A 17,864-nucleotide genomic window follows, 5' to 3' on the forward strand; every position below is an offset into this window, starting at 1 on the left:
ATCCTTTGATCTCTCACGCACACAGAAGGCGCGCGGGGGCAAAAAGGACACGCACGTATCTTCCGCAAAAAGACCCATACATATTCATGATCGGCACACGCGCGCGGGCGCGCGCCTCACACACACACAGGCGGCTTTTGTTTAACGCCGTGTGCGCGCATATTGTGCGTATGCACGCCATAAATTTGTATACCCAGGCTAGAGAAGTGCACGGCGATGCAGAATGCGCGGGAGAAGTTTCTGCACTTAACTAAGCGTTCGCGAGTGTACCTTTTTCCCTGGCTTCACCCCCTTGCCTACCCTGGCCCTATACATTTCATTCTACTACCGCATTCCCTCTCTTTCTCTTTTCTGCGTGCTCACGCAATGAGAGGAGGGAAGCGTCGATAATGAAAGAGCGCGATGGATGCCGCCAGATATCGAAATCATATATAGTATATTGCCGATACGGCGGCACGCTCTTATTTAACACAATGCTCGCGAAATGCGATTAAATAAGCATGAAACATTTCGATATATACAACGTACTAAATTTTCTTTTTTTTTCTCCCCCCCGAAAACAAAGAGACACGTCGCAAAATCGAAAGATTGAATTTATCTTGACCCGTGAAGTGCGTTATTAATTGATTATCGCCTTTGTGCTATTTTATTAACTGTTAATTTCGCTCAATTAAATCATCGTACTTGTATGCGAGCGTACACATTCGCGATGCCGACGCAAGGTGAAGGAAAAAAAAAAATGGTAAATCAACCGGACATTATTTTAAGAGACAACGACAAGTATGTTGGCGTCGATTGGCGAAACGGTGACGGGTGATTTTCGACACGCCCGGGAGCGCCGGGCGCCCGCGATTTACCTGCGAGAAACATTTCCGCCCGAACGAAAAACGCCTATACCGAGGTTCTACACGATCGATTCCACGTGAATTACATTGGGGAATGCGCGGCTGAATTCGTCGAACGAACGTGTTTCGCGAGTTTGTGCTCGCTTTAAATTATCTCGGCGCTAAGAGACCACCAACATAATTTGTTTCAGCGCGGTGTTTTTTTTTCTTTTCTTTTTTTATTAATATTAAAAGTCTCACACGTTTACGATTAATGTAAAATATTTATGACAATAATACAGCGAAGAATAAAATACTTAATGTTTAAGCACGTAATTAAGAATCCAAGCGCAAAAGATAGTTTTACAAGAACTAAATGAATCAAATTAAATTATTACCAAATACGTGAAAAAGAAGAGAAATTAACATAAAGCTCTATTTTCTTCAGCCGATTCGATTAGCACGTCAGGAAATTGAACAAGCGGATGAAATTTTGAAAGCCGAGAAGATTCAGATTGTCCATTCTGCAGTTGGAATATCCGGAATAGTTAGCGGAATCCTGGAAATTCTGAAAGGGACGATTCCAGGACGTCGGGCGGTCTTGCCGAGCATGTGGAATTATGTAAGATCGCGGGTCGTTTGGAATTCGCAACGGCGGCGCTTTTTGAATCGCGGATCCTTTCTCGGAAGGAGGTGGATCGTCCGTGGCTTCTATCGACTAACCGCCGATCGTGCAATCGCGACTATTCGATCGCGAACTCCTCGCTATCAAATTAAACCCGAGAGTTTGATAAATGTAAACCGTCGTAATTTTTTTTTTTTAATTTCCTCAAAGAATTATGATAACTATACAAAATATCTTTAATACGCCGCGCTCTTCTTTTCTATATTAATTTTCTTTAGACAATCAAAACGTTTTGCAGCGTTCTTAAGTTCCCCCACCTCCCCCATTGTAACCAAAATTCGTGCAAAGCAATTTTCTTAAGTCGATTGGCAGCTGCGCGAGATCGTGACCGGAAGCAACCGGGAACGTCGTCGCGGAACGAGCCGCGGCAGAAGCAGGGTACAGAAGAGACGGCACAGGAGAAGGAAGAAAAGGGGCAAATATAAAAGAAGCGCGGAGGGGTAGGGGGATGCCGTGGACCACCCGAGAGAGAGGTCCAGGACTGGTTGGGAACCGATGGCGCGCGCCGCATTCGTTCGGGGGGTCTCTTATCTTATTCGCTTGCCCGTGGACCATCCGGAGTTCGGCGAGACCTGTCCACGAATCTTTCGCTCTCGCGAAAGCGCCCCGGCATTCTATTATCAGTCGGCAGCTACATTTTTGCGAGATTAATCCTAGATCCCGACGTACGAGAAACCGCTTTCGCCGGGACTTTGCCGTCTCCCGTGACCTGTAAAGCATCGGACTTCCAAACGCCGATTGATCGAGACGATGCGCGAGACTTCTTCCCCGCAAAATAAAAAAAAAAAAAGGAAAGAAAGAACTATCTCGTTCGATTTCTTCTCCGGCGAATCGTCATCACGATGGTTCGTAAATAACCGAGGCTCATTAGCCGCGGAATCAATTTCGCCGAACGCCATGGGGGTATTATCACTCGCGGATAACGCGCCGAATGTTTTACGACTTGTCGAGATATCTCAGCCGTGCGTTGGCGCTTCGATAATCCTTTACTCTGGAATTCGGGGGCCGAAGTGCGTAGCCGTTAAAGGAAAAGGACTCCCGAGCGAAGGAAAAAAAGCCCCTCTCACTTGTAGTTAAATATGCTTACCCATTCGGCGCGACACGGTGTTTGTACGCGAGAATTGACCGCGCAACATTTATGATCCGCGATTAATTGCTATGTCCTTTCGCGGAAAAAAAAAGGCCACATAAATTAATAATTGCAAAGCGATATTTGATTTCGGCCGCATTAACGAGTTAAGCGCGAAATATCGATGAATGAAACCATTGTTTAAAATAAGAATGCCCGCTCAATACACCCCGCGTTTAAACGCAAACGTATTTGTTGAGCATATAGAATTTTTTTTAATCAGTCCTTTTGTCGATTGAAAGAACGACGTAGTTAATATTAAATAATATCAAACAAAGATCGCAATTAATGAGATTCGACGAAAGCGACAAATCGCATGACGTCGTGTCAAGAGATGCGTGACACGCGTTGAGAGATTATCCGGAAAACTTTTAAAGTTCTGACGAGATAAGTAAAACGTCGACGAACTTTGGGTAACTTTAATAAGAACGAGGCCTGGCCACGAGACGAAGGAGAGAGACAAGCGGGATGGGTGACGGCGCGATCTCTCTAATTTCCAAAATTCGCATGGCAGCTAAAAATCTGACGAGAGCAATCGCTGAGTAAACGGGCGTCTGCGCGTGGGCGCATTATAGCGAGACAAAAGTCGCTAGAACGGTTGACGTTAACGACCGGCCATCACGAGACGTCGCACGACGATGAAACGAGATTTTCGCGAAGCTCCGCGATAAATCTTGAGGACAGACATAATCGCGGCCGCGGAAAACGTTGCACGAACACGATTGGTAGGAAATTAATGAATATCATATGATGGATCGCGCAGAAGCACGCATTATTCAACTTCTTAAACTGAAGTTAAGACAGCTAATAGTTTTTAATTCTTAAAAGCTATCATGAGTAAAACTTTACTTCAAATATTATTTTAATAAAAAAGAAACTTAATAATTGGTAACGCTAATCTTTTGGCTATTTAATTTAAAAAATATCCTTTTTCTTGACGATACATAATTGTAAAATAAAAAATATATACTGAAACAAAATTGATAATTTTATGGTAATTATTTCACGATAGCTTTTAAAAAGTGCTTGTTTTAAATGATACATGCGTTTCAAACTCACCACTGTAGTGTTCTTGCCATGCTAAAGCTCCACAGAGAAGTGCCAGAGTTTTGCCACTACCAGTAGGACTCTCCAAAAGACGATGCTCCTCCTTGGTACATCCAGAAATAAGCTGCAAAATTTTCAATTAATAAAACTGTAATTTAAAACAATAACTTAAGTATATAATTATAATACTTACACAGTCAATCAATGTTTTCTGACATTTATATGGTTCGACAGGTATCTTGACTTTGACTCCAGCAATTAGAAATTCATGTTGTATTGAAACCTCAGGTAAATTATCTTCCTGAGAGGCGTCAAGATCTATTAATTCATCACTAATGTTTGAATCAAAAGTACTTGCTGAATCTGTTAACTTCTGTCTTTTATTAAATCTATTTGTTTCTGTAAATGTCTTCTTTTTTGAGCCACTGCTTTCAGGCAAGACTTTTTTATATAGTGGATCATCAGCAAAGACTGCAGGTTTGCTCCACTTAAACAGTGACTGACTTTTGTAAGCATCTTCAAAAGTATTGCCAGGTATGAAAATGTCCTCCTCACTGCTTAAATCATCTGATATATTAAATACACGTTTTGTGCAGCATTCAGAAGCATGTGCCACACTATTTGGCGTATCAGCCATTGCGTTTGGCTCTAAATCAAGGCTGTCATCGTCTGATATCTGTATTGGATCATTGTAAGTGGCTTGAACTTGATTGCACTTCACTGGACTCCTTCGTATCAAAGATAACCTGGACTGCTTCATTACACTGAAAGAACATAAAGACAATTAAATAAAAGAATAAACCTATCTATTGCTATCTAGCAAGATAAGGTTTTTGCAATATTACATATCTGGTCAAGGCAAACAAACATTTCAGAAACATAAGATAAATATTCTGACATCATATTGCATAGATGGCAAACTTAACCTATAATATATACTCTCTACATTCGGATATCCTACCTCGAGTCTTCGAGGCGCTTAATCCTGACTTTGAGCAATGCGTATATAAACGATCCTATCACGGTAACGATAACGCAAATCACGATCATTAATCGACACCTGTAGAATGCAACGCATGCGGTCTCGTCACACATACAACATGCACTTTCCCGCGTCGACCGCTTCTAACCTAACCTCGGGCCCTGGCTGATCTTTCTCTGCAATCGTCGCGATGATAATACCGCCGTAGATAAATAGGTGCGCCGAACTTTGCTCGTCGTAGCACACGGAACCTGTGCCGCGAACACGACGGGCCGACTATGATGCGACCGAGGAGGTTACGCGGCTCGTTTAAGCGCCATTCACACCGTTGAGGCGTGAACGAGTCATTTTACATATATCCGCTCGACGCTGCACATTCGAATAGCATCGAGCGGTGATTTAATTCAATAACGATATTCAACAGGGACCTTACCAAGCGTTCGTACGGCGAGCTTCATCGTGGAAATTTCTCGTCGCGTCCGCGATTCTCGAGGCTGCCGTTACGGGGTCCACGGGAGTAGAGGCGCGGACGCAGCGTTGCAGGTAACTTCAAACTGCAACACTCGAACCTGACGTGCTGCGTCCCCGGGGTTCACGCGAGCACCGCGAACGGCTTCGCGAGCAATTTCACACTGCGACAGTAGAGACGAAAGAACTATGGCTCTCAAGAGTAACGGCACGGACGGCGTCGCGAGCATTTTCAGTCGGCGACGATGATGGCAAGGAGGCACGGAACGAGGTGAGGACGATCGAATTGCTTGTTTGCTGCCCGCGACTCCCGGGGATCGTGTTATCAGGTAGGCCGGTAAATGCCCGGAGCGTCTTCGAATGTCGAGATTCGACGCACAGTTGCGAAAGCAGCGCGGGAGTGGACGCGGGGGAGAGCGGGGAGGGAAGGAGGTAAGTAGAATTCTAAATCACTGAGAGAACGTCGGTGCAATGCGCGTATTATACATACGGCGAGCTTGTCCCTTGCGGCCGAGATGACTGCTTTAACCTGAGCGCCGGTAATGCAGCCAGCTCGACCGCAAAGAAGAAGCTCGATATCGGTGTGCATTGTACTTCATTTTAAACGGACGTTTGCAGGAAGAAGATCGCTTTCGTGCGCCTTCCACATCGGATACACAGCTCCGCAAGCTGCGCAGGAAAGCTGCAACAATGAGAATTTTCGATTAATTGTTGCGTAAGAGCGACGACGCAACGACGAAGGGAAAACGGACGAGTTCTCCTCCGGAATAATTTGCCTGAAAATCCAAGAAGGAGGACGAACGTTCGGCACATTTATCTTCAGAGGTATTAAAGCTTTTGATTTACATTTTCCTCGGGTTTTTAGAGTCGGTGTTAGTCAAAGCTCCGGGCACGGAATCAAGACGTGCACCGGCAGGCTCGCGCGCGGAATACAGAAGGCTCGCGCTGCCCTTTCGGAGCCGGTTCCGATCTCGCCGACGTGATTTCTTATCAAATTGTATCCGAAATTCCCACGCGCGCACTCACGCACTGCGCGGCCTGCTCGCGCGTATCGAGAGCGTGAGCCGAGTATCGCGGGGCCTCCGTCACGTATATGCGCCAGACATGAAATTGCTCACTTGTAACATCACTTTCAGCTCACGTGCCACGGCGAAGACAATTCCACGGGCATCTTGCACTTTCACACGGTTACGATGGAGATCTTAATGGCTACGGCGGCGTAGGACGACGGAGATTCACCGAGGATGCTGTATCTTCCAGACAAGAGATTTTCTCCGTTAGCTAATGGCGCGAGATGCCCCGAGACACTTCTCTCACGTTTGCTGCATGCACGCGAACAACGTAAATGTAAGTTAAAGCATAGAATATTAATTGCACGACTTTAAACGATTGCGTTAGGAATATTAATAATCACATTTTGTTACTCCAATGAATTCTTAGTCGCAAAGAAGATTCGCACCATTTCGCGAGCATTCACTCGCTGGACCGTGAGATATACAGGCTGTGCGATGTCCATAAAACACGACGAAGGGTTCGCAGAGTTATTATGGCGAAACGTGGCAAATTGCGTGTAACACCCTTTGTCTCAATCAGGCGGAGGTAAATTAAATTTGAACGCTAAAAGCAACTCCGATTAATTTTTTTTAAATATCTCGTCTGGCACTCATTTGAATGTTTTTTTTTTTTTTATCAAATTATGATTCTTAAAAATGAATTGTTAATTGTATTTTTTTTTTATTTGTCGCACGTATTCTTTCAATCCCAACGTGATTTGTCCGCGGTATCAAAACTTACAAATCATTTGCGTTGTAAGGACAACGCACGCAATTCCATTAATGCGGCATTTCAATAAAGCCACGCGAAGGAATGGATTCGAGACGAACATAAATACTCCTCGTGGAAACATTGCCAAAATATTTTCACCCACGGCTAAAAGCGACTCCCGGTCCCTTTGAAAATAGGGGCTGCTCGGAGAAATTGCGACATAGTATACGCACAATTCGGGGTTTCTTTTTCGCGCGGGGAATCTCGTATCTCGACTTCATATTTCGTGGCCATCTCCCCCTGTGCGAATCCACGACAGTGGACCGCGTCCGTTTCTGACCGCGGATTACGAGGCGTAGCATAAAGAAAAAGTAGAAGGGAGAAAGAGAGAAAGGGAAAATATGAAATATAAATAAAACATATTCTTACCGGCGGCAAGTGCAATAAAAATGCGGGAAGATCAAGAGGGATGCCCGAGGAATACGAAATGGGGTCTCTTCTTCCTCGAGCATCCCCTCCCGTTCACCCGCTCGCTCTTTTTCACTCGGACTCGTCGTTTCTTCTTCGTCCTTTCTATTGTCCCCCTTTCTGCCTTCTTCCCTTCCGCCTTCTCGCTACCGCGACCATATTCGTAGCTGCACGACCGTGAAGCCGCGGAGCAGCGGTGATTGCCGGACAGAAGCTGAAATATGCCCTTATTTCGGGACAGGCCGCTTCCCTGTATTTACGATGGCACAATGGGCCCATCTCTCATCCGCGGCGCGACTCCTGTGCCGACGTTTCATCCCCTGTGCCCACCCCCGCGCCCTCCGCTCGCTGTTCTTTCGGGGACACTCTTCGTAATGCGCATAATTTGTCCTCGCAATAGCGCCAGCTCAAATTTGTGGAAGAAATCCGTCACAGTCGGCGCGGACGATAAAACTGCCGTAATATCAAAAGTGCCTGCCGCGTAGCGTCTGATTTTAACATTAGGTACATTTTTTTTACATATTAAACCAGACTTTCTTTTTTATTTATGACACCCGTTTATGTAACACATGTGTCGAAGGTACATTTATTTTATTCAAGAAGTAACTGCTTGATAAATTATCGCATTAATAAAAAAAATACAAGATTTCCGCGTATTAAGCTTACGTATTGGTTTTTTCACAAAAAATTTACTCTCAGGTTTAATATAATTTTTTTTTCAGCTTCTTTGTACTTACTTGTGAATCACGAAAATAAATTTGCTTTTTCAGAAGCGTGTTGTCAAAGTACGCGGTTTCTGTCACGATGACGCTGCATCCACTGACACGGACGTGTGTAAATGCGAGGAAGACGTTCCAGGGGTACGACAAACAAGACAATAAACCGAATAAACGGCTGTCCGAACTTAATTAAGGAGTGGCTGGTGCAGCCACGCGAATCGCGCCGTCATTTCTCTGCCGAGCTTTATCGGTGAGTGCTTATCTATCAGCGGCGCGATAAGATAAGAAGAGCTGCCCGGAGAGAGTTAGGATAGTCATCTCTTGGACGAACACCAAACTTCTGCAATCCCACGTTTTCCGCGGGGGTGGACGAATCGCATGTAGCGATGGGAAGAAACCGATATCCCTCATCCGATCAGAACTCGTACGCTTTGTACTGTGATTACGAGGGTTCTTGATCCGTTGCACTTTCATAGCCTCTGTCCATAGTCTCGTCAATGTAAACGATATCTTTGAACGTACAAATAATTTTTCTCCAACCCTTCTTTAACTAATAGACAGAAATTTATCATAACGTCTCGACACTTGCTTATGTATCGGCATAATTTTTTTAAACTACCGCGGTATGACGAGTACTTTAATTTTTTTTTTTTTAATTTTTTTAATTTTCTTTTTTGTCTTTGCATTTTCTGCGAGAGTATCGAGCCCATCGCTAGCCATATGCGATCGCCTCGTCCACTCCTAAAGTAGTAACTCTTCCACTTTCCCTACTTTACTCGTGCTAGCCGTTTCTCTGTCCACCCTCTGTCTGGCCCCGCCGAGACTCTCCGAGAGCTCTCTTTCGCTATTTCTCTTACTTCGTCTCCTTGCCTCGTCCACCGTACGAAACGGGTGAAAATAGACGCCGGGAGGGCGGCGGAGATGGAGGGTCAAATTGAGTACGCCCGTGTCCAGGAACAAGACCGAAACTAAAATAAAAGAATCATGCTGGCTGGGGCACGGCGACGAAACTGTCCGCTCGCGCGGGAACGGCGGGGATATTTTGTCCGAAGCGCCGGGTACGCGATTCCGCAGACTCGAATCATCCAAGGTAGCTTTAAAAGTTCTGACAAATTTTTTTATCGCCCCGAGATTTTATTGCCCGCATAACCCACCGCAGTGTCCGTTGGAAATTCGAACAGATCTGCGAATAGGAATTATTTTCAAGAAAATTCTTTCGCGGTGGAAACTAAAAAAATTTATTTTAAGATAACAAACGTAATTTATTAACCCAGCAAGCGTTTTATTTCTTTGCTCTTTAATTAGAATTGTAAAATAATCAACGTGCAATACGTTTCTGCTTCTATACTTGTAAAGAAATATTTTCTTAGATGAAGTCAATGAACGATATTTATTAGCAAATTGTTAACGAATGAAAATTTCTTTTTAAAAGTTAGACGCTGCGTTGTCAAAAGCTATCGCATGAAAGTTTAGTTTGACGAACCACGAAGGACAATAATTTTTCGACGAGGGCGAGCGAGGGACATCGATCAGATGTGATCACGGTGGAATTAGCCGTCCCTTGCAGGATTCTAGAATTCCTTCGCCCTCTTCCGCTTCTGTGCTATCGTCGCCGAGCCACCCCTCGTCTCACCCCGCCGATTCTATCCCTTTGCCGAGACGTTCGAGACGATCAACAATCACCCTGTTACTGTCGGATATACAATAAACGATAGACGGGGCAAAGAAAAATAATTACTTAACAGAATCAGCAAATAGTATTATTTCTGGCGCGGATTTATACGCCACACAAAAGACACATTTCAATTTCCGTAATAAATTGAAATTGTCGTTTTGCTGGTACCTTTCTTTACTCCGTTACGGAATCATTTCTCTTCATCTCTTCACTGCAATTTGCTGTTATTCGTTCCGCTCTGTATATATAAATTATTCTTTGTTATTTTTTTGGGTAAATCAATTTCGAACAAAAATATCTTCCAATTAAATCGGTACCTTATTTGGACTTAATATTTTGAGATCTATCGTACGGCATCTTCGAAAATTAGTGAGAAAAACGTTTATCTGATTTCATATCGCGGTATCTTTTTTAGACGAAAATAGAATGCTCGTACCGATTTGTAGTATTCATGCATAATATAAGTATTTTCCAAACTGCCACTTTGAGGATAACACATTCTCAGACACTCGACGTTCGGGTTCAAACATACGTCCCCAGCCTCAGATGCTTCCGTCCATGTCGAACGTGTGTAACATCCGTCACTCGCGGGGAAAACGTGAAAATAGAAAGGGTATCGTCGTACGGGGATACGTCTCCGCCGGCATGAAATATGGATAGCCCGTGCGCGTCTCTCTCTATTTCGCTTTCCTCCTCTCTCGGCTTGGCTCAGCGCCACAAAAGAAAGCGTCACGGCAAATTAATCGGGCGACGACGAGCACGCGAGATGTGTGATTTAATAAAAAAAGCCGCCCCCTCGCGCACGCAGGGAGTGAATGATGCGGACGCGGCGATACGACGCGACCCCCGCGGTGTAATAAGTTTAGTTTCTACGACGAAAAGGCCATAAAACGCGGCGGCGTGGCGCAGCATGGGGCCTTGTTTCGCGACACTCGAATTTCAGAGATCAGCAAGAAGCACGAACATGCGTGGTGTCGCTTTGTAACCCGGGGTGAGGATGTCGAAACAACTATTTGTAGATATTAATGAAGGAACGATAAAACGTTGCGGGATTAAAATATTCGCTCTTTTGTATTTGTGGAAAAAAAATAGTATATTTCTTTTTCATTACTGGATATTTTACAAATTTACAAATTTACTTTTAGTTCTTCTCAATTAAATAAAACAGTTTTATACATTTATACATATATTTTCCGTCTAATCGTCTAACGCGCTAAATTAAATAGTAGCGGGCAGGTGAGGAAGAGGGGTGCGGGCGGCAGAGGCTTGCGCGCGAGCGAGCGAGCGCAAGAGCCTTCCCCTTCCATTCCGTCCCAACGTTGGAGCAGCTCACACGCACTACGCCACGCTCCGCACGTGCTCGCCGAAATACGCGTAATTACGGTGGACAGGGAAAATCCGACGCCCAAGATGCCTTCTCCCATCAATCCTCCATACACGAAGAGCACCCGCGATCGCCTCTTTTCCTCGTAAAGTAAGTTCCGTTCTTATACGTATGTGTGTAACTGCGTATCGTAGGGTATCATACGTGACTTTCGTCTCGCCGAAAATTTTCCGTCGATTAGCACAGTAGGAGTTCGGGAGACGTATATCGAGGGTACATTGAATATAATCAGGGCCACGATTTTTTCGTGCAACGTGCTACATATTGCTGCGTAGCGGGCGAGGGATAAACAGCGGTCACCTCTATCGTTTGCGTGAGAGGCTACGTGTATAAGTTGCGTGTTAACGTGATAGCGCTGTAATGCTTTGCCGGCCGATCGCCCGGCCGGTGACCGAGCGCAAGGTTGTTTATGTATGCGTAACATAACACTTGTACAACACTTGAACCATTCTCTAATATCGTCTGATTTGTATACGTTTCCGCGATCGATGACCTATACACGTAGAAGCATCTATGAGGCGGATATTTAATACAGAATAAATGTAGTTACTTCGAACACTTCTTATTTGATTTTCGTATTTAATATTGAGAAGTTATTAATCAAATAAATTCTTTTTTCTGTTTCAGGCAAAAATCCAAAGGAGGACTGGCCTATGTTCGTCGGAAGAGGATCAGCTCTACATGATTAACATCCTGAGAGGAGGAGGAGGTCCAGGATGAGCATTCTGCTCCGGCGGAGCAACCCATAGGTAAATATCACTTTCTTATTTGATTTTTGTATTTAATATTGAGAAATTATTAATCAAATAAATTCTTTTTTCTGTTTCAGGCAAAAATCCAAAGGAGGACTGGCCTACATACGTCGGAAGAGGATCAGTCTTACATGATGAACATCCTGAGAGGAGGAGGAGGCCCAGGATGGGTATCCTGCACCGGCGGAGCAACCCAGAGGTAATTATCACTTCCTTTTTTACCCAATATTAATACCATTACCAAATCTTTTTTTTTTACAGTAGAAATTATTTTATAGCCTCTCTACAATAAAATGTTATATTTTTTTTGTTGCAGGATCATCTTTAGGTATACCCTCCGCTGCGGCGCATCAAATAGTAGGACGCATGTTCTTTTTATTACTAATTAAAAAAAATCGCGTAAATCGGGATATTAGGCAATTCGCGTAAATCGGGAATTTCGCGTTAATAAAATCGCGAGAGTATTAAAAATAGTAGCCAAGCACTAACAGTTGTTGCCGTAGTTCTTTTTATATGAATTGAAAATGTATATGTACAACATGTTTAATAGTTTTCTTTCAGCACGGTACTCCTATCGAAGGAGAATTTAAAATATCTTCGTCGCTATCGTCTTTAACAAAATATACGAACCACGGGGTTTGTCGCGAATATCGTAAAAGTATTCGGGCGTTCGAAAATTATTTAAGCTTTTTAAACGGGAAAGCCGCCAGTTTCGCGCGAATAGTATAACAATTCGCGCGCGTATTCGCGAGTGTCGCGAGTGACCTATGGATGATGTGACCTGAAGATGAGGTGCATGATGACGAACTGACTGAGTGCTGAGAGGAGGACCAGGTCCAGGATGGACTTCGGGCATCGACAGAGCAACGTTGGGGTAAATATCTTATCTCATTTAAATTAAAATAAGATTTTTTTCTATTTATTTGAATCAATTTATCACTCCGATAATAATTAGAGAAATAATTGTACAAAGAAAATGATTAAAAATTAAAAAGAAATTTTTTTTTGTTTGACTTTTTCTGGAAAGTAATTATCTTTTTGAAGTAATAAATAAAAATTGAGTATAAAAATTAAATTAAAAATTGATTATTATTTATTTATGCATATTTTTCATATAAGTTTTATATTTATGTTACAGAATATCATCGCTCTTCCTTGGTCTTCGTAGCTGAACTCTGTCCGCATCGCATCGAATGTGAGTCAAATTTTTTTTTAATAAGGCGACAAATTTACAAGAAAGTATATTGTCTATTGTATGTATTGATATATTAATTGATCGTCGTAGAATTAAAAAATAAATTACATCTTGTAAATTTGTGGCCTTGTAGTAGTAGCGTAGTTTTCGAATGTAGCAGCTTGTAATTAGCTTGAGAATAGAAGGACGTTTTCTTTCGTCTTTCTCGTTTACTTGAGCCGTAGTCGACATTTTCGATTTTTCAGCATTTCGTAAAAAAACTCGTTTTCAATACGTATAACAAATTAAATTTTAATAATAAAAATTTAGCTCGAACGCAAAATAAAAATTTACAAAATAGTAATAAACTAAGCTGACATTCACTCTCGTTGTACGGAGTGACCAAACGAGAAACTCAGTCAGCATTGCGAAATAGGGTTAATAATTCGGTTTAATCTAAAACAATTTTTTAAACATAAAGTTTTAATTAATTAATTGGGTGGGAATAAAACTTTTACAAGATTTTTTGGGGGAATTTACAATTTGGGGGGAAGACATATGCTGCTCTTATGTATTGCTTTTGGACGTAGCTTACAACCGTAAAATATATCGTTTTTTAAAGTCAAACTTGCAGACCTTTTTGTCGGACGTTGATAGTATTCCTTTCCGGTCGTTACGCTATCCTCCTCCCTGATATACGTTCGCACTGTCGCGAACGTACAGCGCGTATGCGTGTGCCAACACTAACGAGAAATAAAAGCGCGACGAAAAGGCACACTTTCTCGCTCGCTTCGTGTGTCATATCAGCACGCGATCGTTGCTCGCGCCCGTTCACGTGCCAGTCGTTGTTAATTTTTTTACACTTTCTCCTTTTGCCTTTACTAAAATTCGCGACGCTATTATTAGCCACTCAGTCGATGGATAACGCAACGTTAACAATCATGAAATACATCTGAAACTTCGTACCGTCTTTTTTATTTATTATTTTATTCTTAATACATTTTTTATAATACGATATAATATTTAACGGAGCAACAGAATAATTAACAAGTATCCATATTTTCTATTATATTTCTGTAAAATTAACTTTTATCGTTAGAATCTTTTTAATTCAACAAAAATAGAGTTATCCATCGAAATATGAAATGTGCGAAAACTTTTTCATCCATATATGAATTGTCGTAGACTGGACCCTTTAAAAAAAATTTTTTTTTACTCGCTCGCAGAATAGAGAAAGAGAATCCCAGAAGTGGAAGTTATTAGGGTGTGATTTCATTTCCGAATTTCTCGCCGGGGATCATTGCCGACTTTCCCTTAACTGTCCCTTCGCCCTTCCCTCGCCGGCAGGTTAAATGGCCGATGCAAAAAAGTCATAAAATAAGTTATAATTTGGCGCAGTCGGCGTCGCGCTGCTCAATGTCCTGTGTGATCACTATGTTCTCACTTGAATGAACTTTGGCACCCCCCTGCTTTCACGAGAGAATTGGGACTATTTCTGCATCCTTTCCTCTCTCTATTTTCGTCTCCTTTCCTCTTTCTCTCATTCCCCTTTTCCCTCGTCTCTCGTCTTTCTCCACTTGTCGATCTGTTTCCTTCTCTCGTTCGATGACTTTGCCCTTTCGACGTGCCTCGTTTAGGATGCCGCGTGTTACCATAGTTTGGCTAAGTTAGGGTTGCCCCGCGTCGTTCGAAAGTATTCTGTCCTCGACTACTGTCGCCTTAAAATTTAAGTGAGCACGATGAAAGACTTGAGGAATATACCATGAACTGAAAACTCCCAGTTCTGACTCACTTTGTACTCTCGCAGAAGCGCTAATCTAACACGTGAACACGCAACATCAAAGCTTTAAAGAGCATTATAAGCGCTCGTCTCTTCCATTTTTGCTAATAAGAAAACATATTAGCTTTCACACAGCAAACATAATTTCGCCCGGGAGAAAAGTCTACTTTTCTCTCTATGTTTCCGAGAAAATTGAAGCGTTTCTATCCTCTCGGTCCATCTTCCGCTTCCTAAAGTCGCTACGTTCTTGTTCCTTGATATTCTTTACTTAGAGCATCGAATGTTACACTCAAACGGAGTGGCAAAAAGACTGTGGGGTGCGCGAGCGGGTGTCCTATCCAATTCCAGATTAATTGCAGGATCGAGCGGGAGGTCAAGGGTCGATGAGGACCGACGTTTTTCGAGAAAAGTTGAGCGAGGGAATAGCGGGTGGAAAAAAAAAAAGGAGACATAAACGCGAGAGGACGTTGAAACGTCGGGAAAAAGTTGATGCGTCACGTTATTACAACAATTTGAGTACCTAATGAAGCGCGCGCGTAAATTAATTTTGTTCTTTTTACTTGCGACGTTTTCTGCCGTTCTACACTTGGAGGTTTAAAAAAAAAAATTTATTAATAAGAGAATCATTTCTTAGCATGGTTTTTATAATACAGTCAACATTTAAATTCGACAAATTTATACACGCAATTCTTAAAAAGAAAAAAAAAGTATTTTTTTAGTAAGTAGGTAATCAAAAAAAAAAAAATTTCCGAAACTCATACATTTGCAATTACCGGTTAACATATGTGCTCAATATTATGCGATCGGACGAGCGTCGAATGGCTATCCAATAAAATAGATAAGCTTAATTACCCTAATCGACGTCGACTTCCACGCGACGGTTAAATGAGGGAGCCAAATGACGTTACGTATGGCAAACCGTAATGAATAGCGTTAGGGAAAAATGTCACAATGTCAAATCGCCTACACCCTTGGACGCAATATGCACACGTACGCGCTTTACGGGGTCTCGTTGATTAAAGATCGACCGTGCGCTTGAAATTATAATATTTAACGTACGTGGTAATTATTTTTTGGTCGTAATAACTGGCGTACGAAGCACGGCGGTATTAAAGTCGTGAGCGTCGGCCTGATTTTAAAAGGAAAGAGATTTTTAAGATTCGAACGTAAGGGCCGAACTCGATATTTCGCGAGGCGCGAGTACAGCCGTACGGAAACGATACTTGCAGATGTCCGACCGCGGAGAACACTGTGCCAACGGAAACGCTAAATTTCAGCGATTCGCCTTGTGGGAAGCGGAGTCGAGTACGTAGACACGGCAACAAAAGACCGCAAACTCGTTCACCTTTGTCGTCGCGTAATGGACACCTATAAGCACCGGAAAGGCGTAATAACTCGCGCATAGCCGTCTTATTATTCACGCTACGCGACGGCACATGTTATGCGTGCACGGCTCGCGATCGAACCGCAGCGGATGGATCGGAAGGGAGGAGCGAGGCCGAGAGTGCATAAGGTGCAGAATGATAGATATGCACTTTCAACGACACGCATCGGCGACACGGATAACGGAACATTGGTCGAGCTGTCGCGCCACTTTTTATTGTACCCGGTGGCATCGGTATTTCGTAATAGTAGAAGCGCCTTTGTACCAGCTTCGACTCCACGTTTGACATATGTGACATTTCCTCCCTTCGCAAAGCAGCGTAGACTCTATCGCGCGTCATATGAGAACCGGCAGGAGCCATTATGCTCCATCGAGCGTTTACAGGTGTAGCGAAACAAATGCAATGATTTTTGAAACCTAAAAGGATAAATAGAAATTTTGTTTTAGAAAAATTTTTTTACAGCTTTATAGATCCTTTACGTTAAATTATACTTGAAATTTAGTTTTGTTTCTTTTTTTTTTATATATATATATCCTCGGGTACGATAAAAGCAAGTCGAATTAATGCGTAACGTCATTCTAATCCTACATTCGCTTTTAATTAATCGTTTCCGTCGTGAGCCGCATTTGCGCGCGCCGTACCGTATCTAAGTCGCTAATCCTGTCGTTCGGCGGAACCGAGCATTGCACCGACATTGCAGCAACGACTGATCCCGGTAGTTACAAGCCAAACTGCCGATCGGAATTGGTAACAAGGCGACCGATGAGCGAGGGGGCGAAGAGAAGCTCGCGCAAGCGGGGGCGAGAGTAGCCGGGAGCACCCATAAATCTTGGCACAATCGAGGGTGTGGTCAAACGCAGTGTCGAATGACCGTGGTCCCGTCTACAAATCTATAAAGGCCCTCCGAACCAACCCCGTCCCCTTCCGCCACCCGCGGGATACACAGACGCGCGTGGCACGTATGCTCCGTCGATAGGTACGTGCGTGGCGGTGTGCGTACGCGACGCTTTTCCGCACCGTACGCGGACAAACGATCCTGCGGGACCACTGGTCAAACACACAGCACACCTCTCGTCGGCCCATAATATGTTCTCGTCACTAGCAACGCTGTTGCTGTTGCCGATGGCACCGTTGGCGACGTATTTTCCCCTTTCGCGGAAATCGCCGTTTTTCGGTGATTTATCGGCCCGGGCATGGCCGCACTCACTCGGCCGGAAAGGAGCGCGGAGCAAGAAATTTCCTGCTTTTATGCATTAAATAAAAACATAGAAGGGGAGATGGAGAAAGAGAGTAAACGATAGAAAGGGAGGACGAAAGCCACCGTGCGAAACGTGGACACCGGCCGCGATGAGTTAGCTACGGGGTGCGGTCGTACGTGGACAGAAAAATGGGAAGGGTTGCTGCCCAGATAAATTTTACTCGAAAGCATTAATACGACGTAACGTCAACGTGGGAGAGAAATCGCCCGTGTGAATAAAAATGCGTATTCCATTTACGTGCGCTCGGGTGGGAGGTCCGTACATCGAGTCTGAGCCGGAAACGTTTCCTCGTGAAATAAACGCGACGTTCCGCACGAATATTTCCGTCAGGCTTATCCCGCGTGACGTCAGCGTCGGTTAATGATTTTT

General features: G+C 43.5%; 1 protein-coding gene and 1 long non-coding RNA gene across 3 annotated transcripts in view; one reads left to right on the forward strand and one right to left on the reverse strand.

The window, feature by feature from the left end:
- LOC139111138 (Fanconi anemia group J protein) overlaps positions 1–8,289 on the reverse strand; it is a 41,505-nt gene extending 33,216 nt beyond the window's left edge. Inside the window, exons 1-3 of one of the 2 annotated variants that reach the window (XM_070671260.1) lie at positions 8,105–8,289; positions 3,879–4,449; positions 3,698–3,809 (exon numbers count right to left, since the gene is read on the reverse strand). In XM_070671260.1, coding sequence (XP_070527361.1) covers positions 3,698–3,809; positions 3,879–4,445 — 679 coding nt within the window. In that variant the 5' untranslated portion in view covers positions 4,446–4,449; positions 8,105–8,289. Of the gene's footprint in view, positions 1–3,697; positions 3,810–3,878; positions 4,450–4,646; positions 4,866–8,104 lie in introns of those variants that run through there. The other variant, XM_070671259.1, reaches the window with a different exon arrangement.
- A 2,997-nt stretch (positions 8,290–11,286) lies between these two features.
- Positions 11,287–13,345, forward strand: LOC139110941 (uncharacterized). Its single transcript, XR_011547119.1, has 4 exons — positions 11,287–11,894; positions 11,975–12,096; positions 12,214–12,771; positions 13,036–13,345. It is a non-coding gene; the product is annotated as an uncharacterized lncRNA (long non-coding RNA).
- The last annotated feature ends 4,519 nt before the right edge of the window (positions 13,346–17,864 follow it).

The sequence above is a fragment of the Cardiocondyla obscurior genome, linkage group LG22 (genome assembly GCF_019399895.1).
Source record: "Cardiocondyla obscurior isolate alpha-2009 linkage group LG22, Cobs3.1, whole genome shotgun sequence".
NCBI classification, from domain to species: domain Eukaryota; kingdom Metazoa; phylum Arthropoda; class Insecta; order Hymenoptera; family Formicidae; genus Cardiocondyla; species Cardiocondyla obscurior.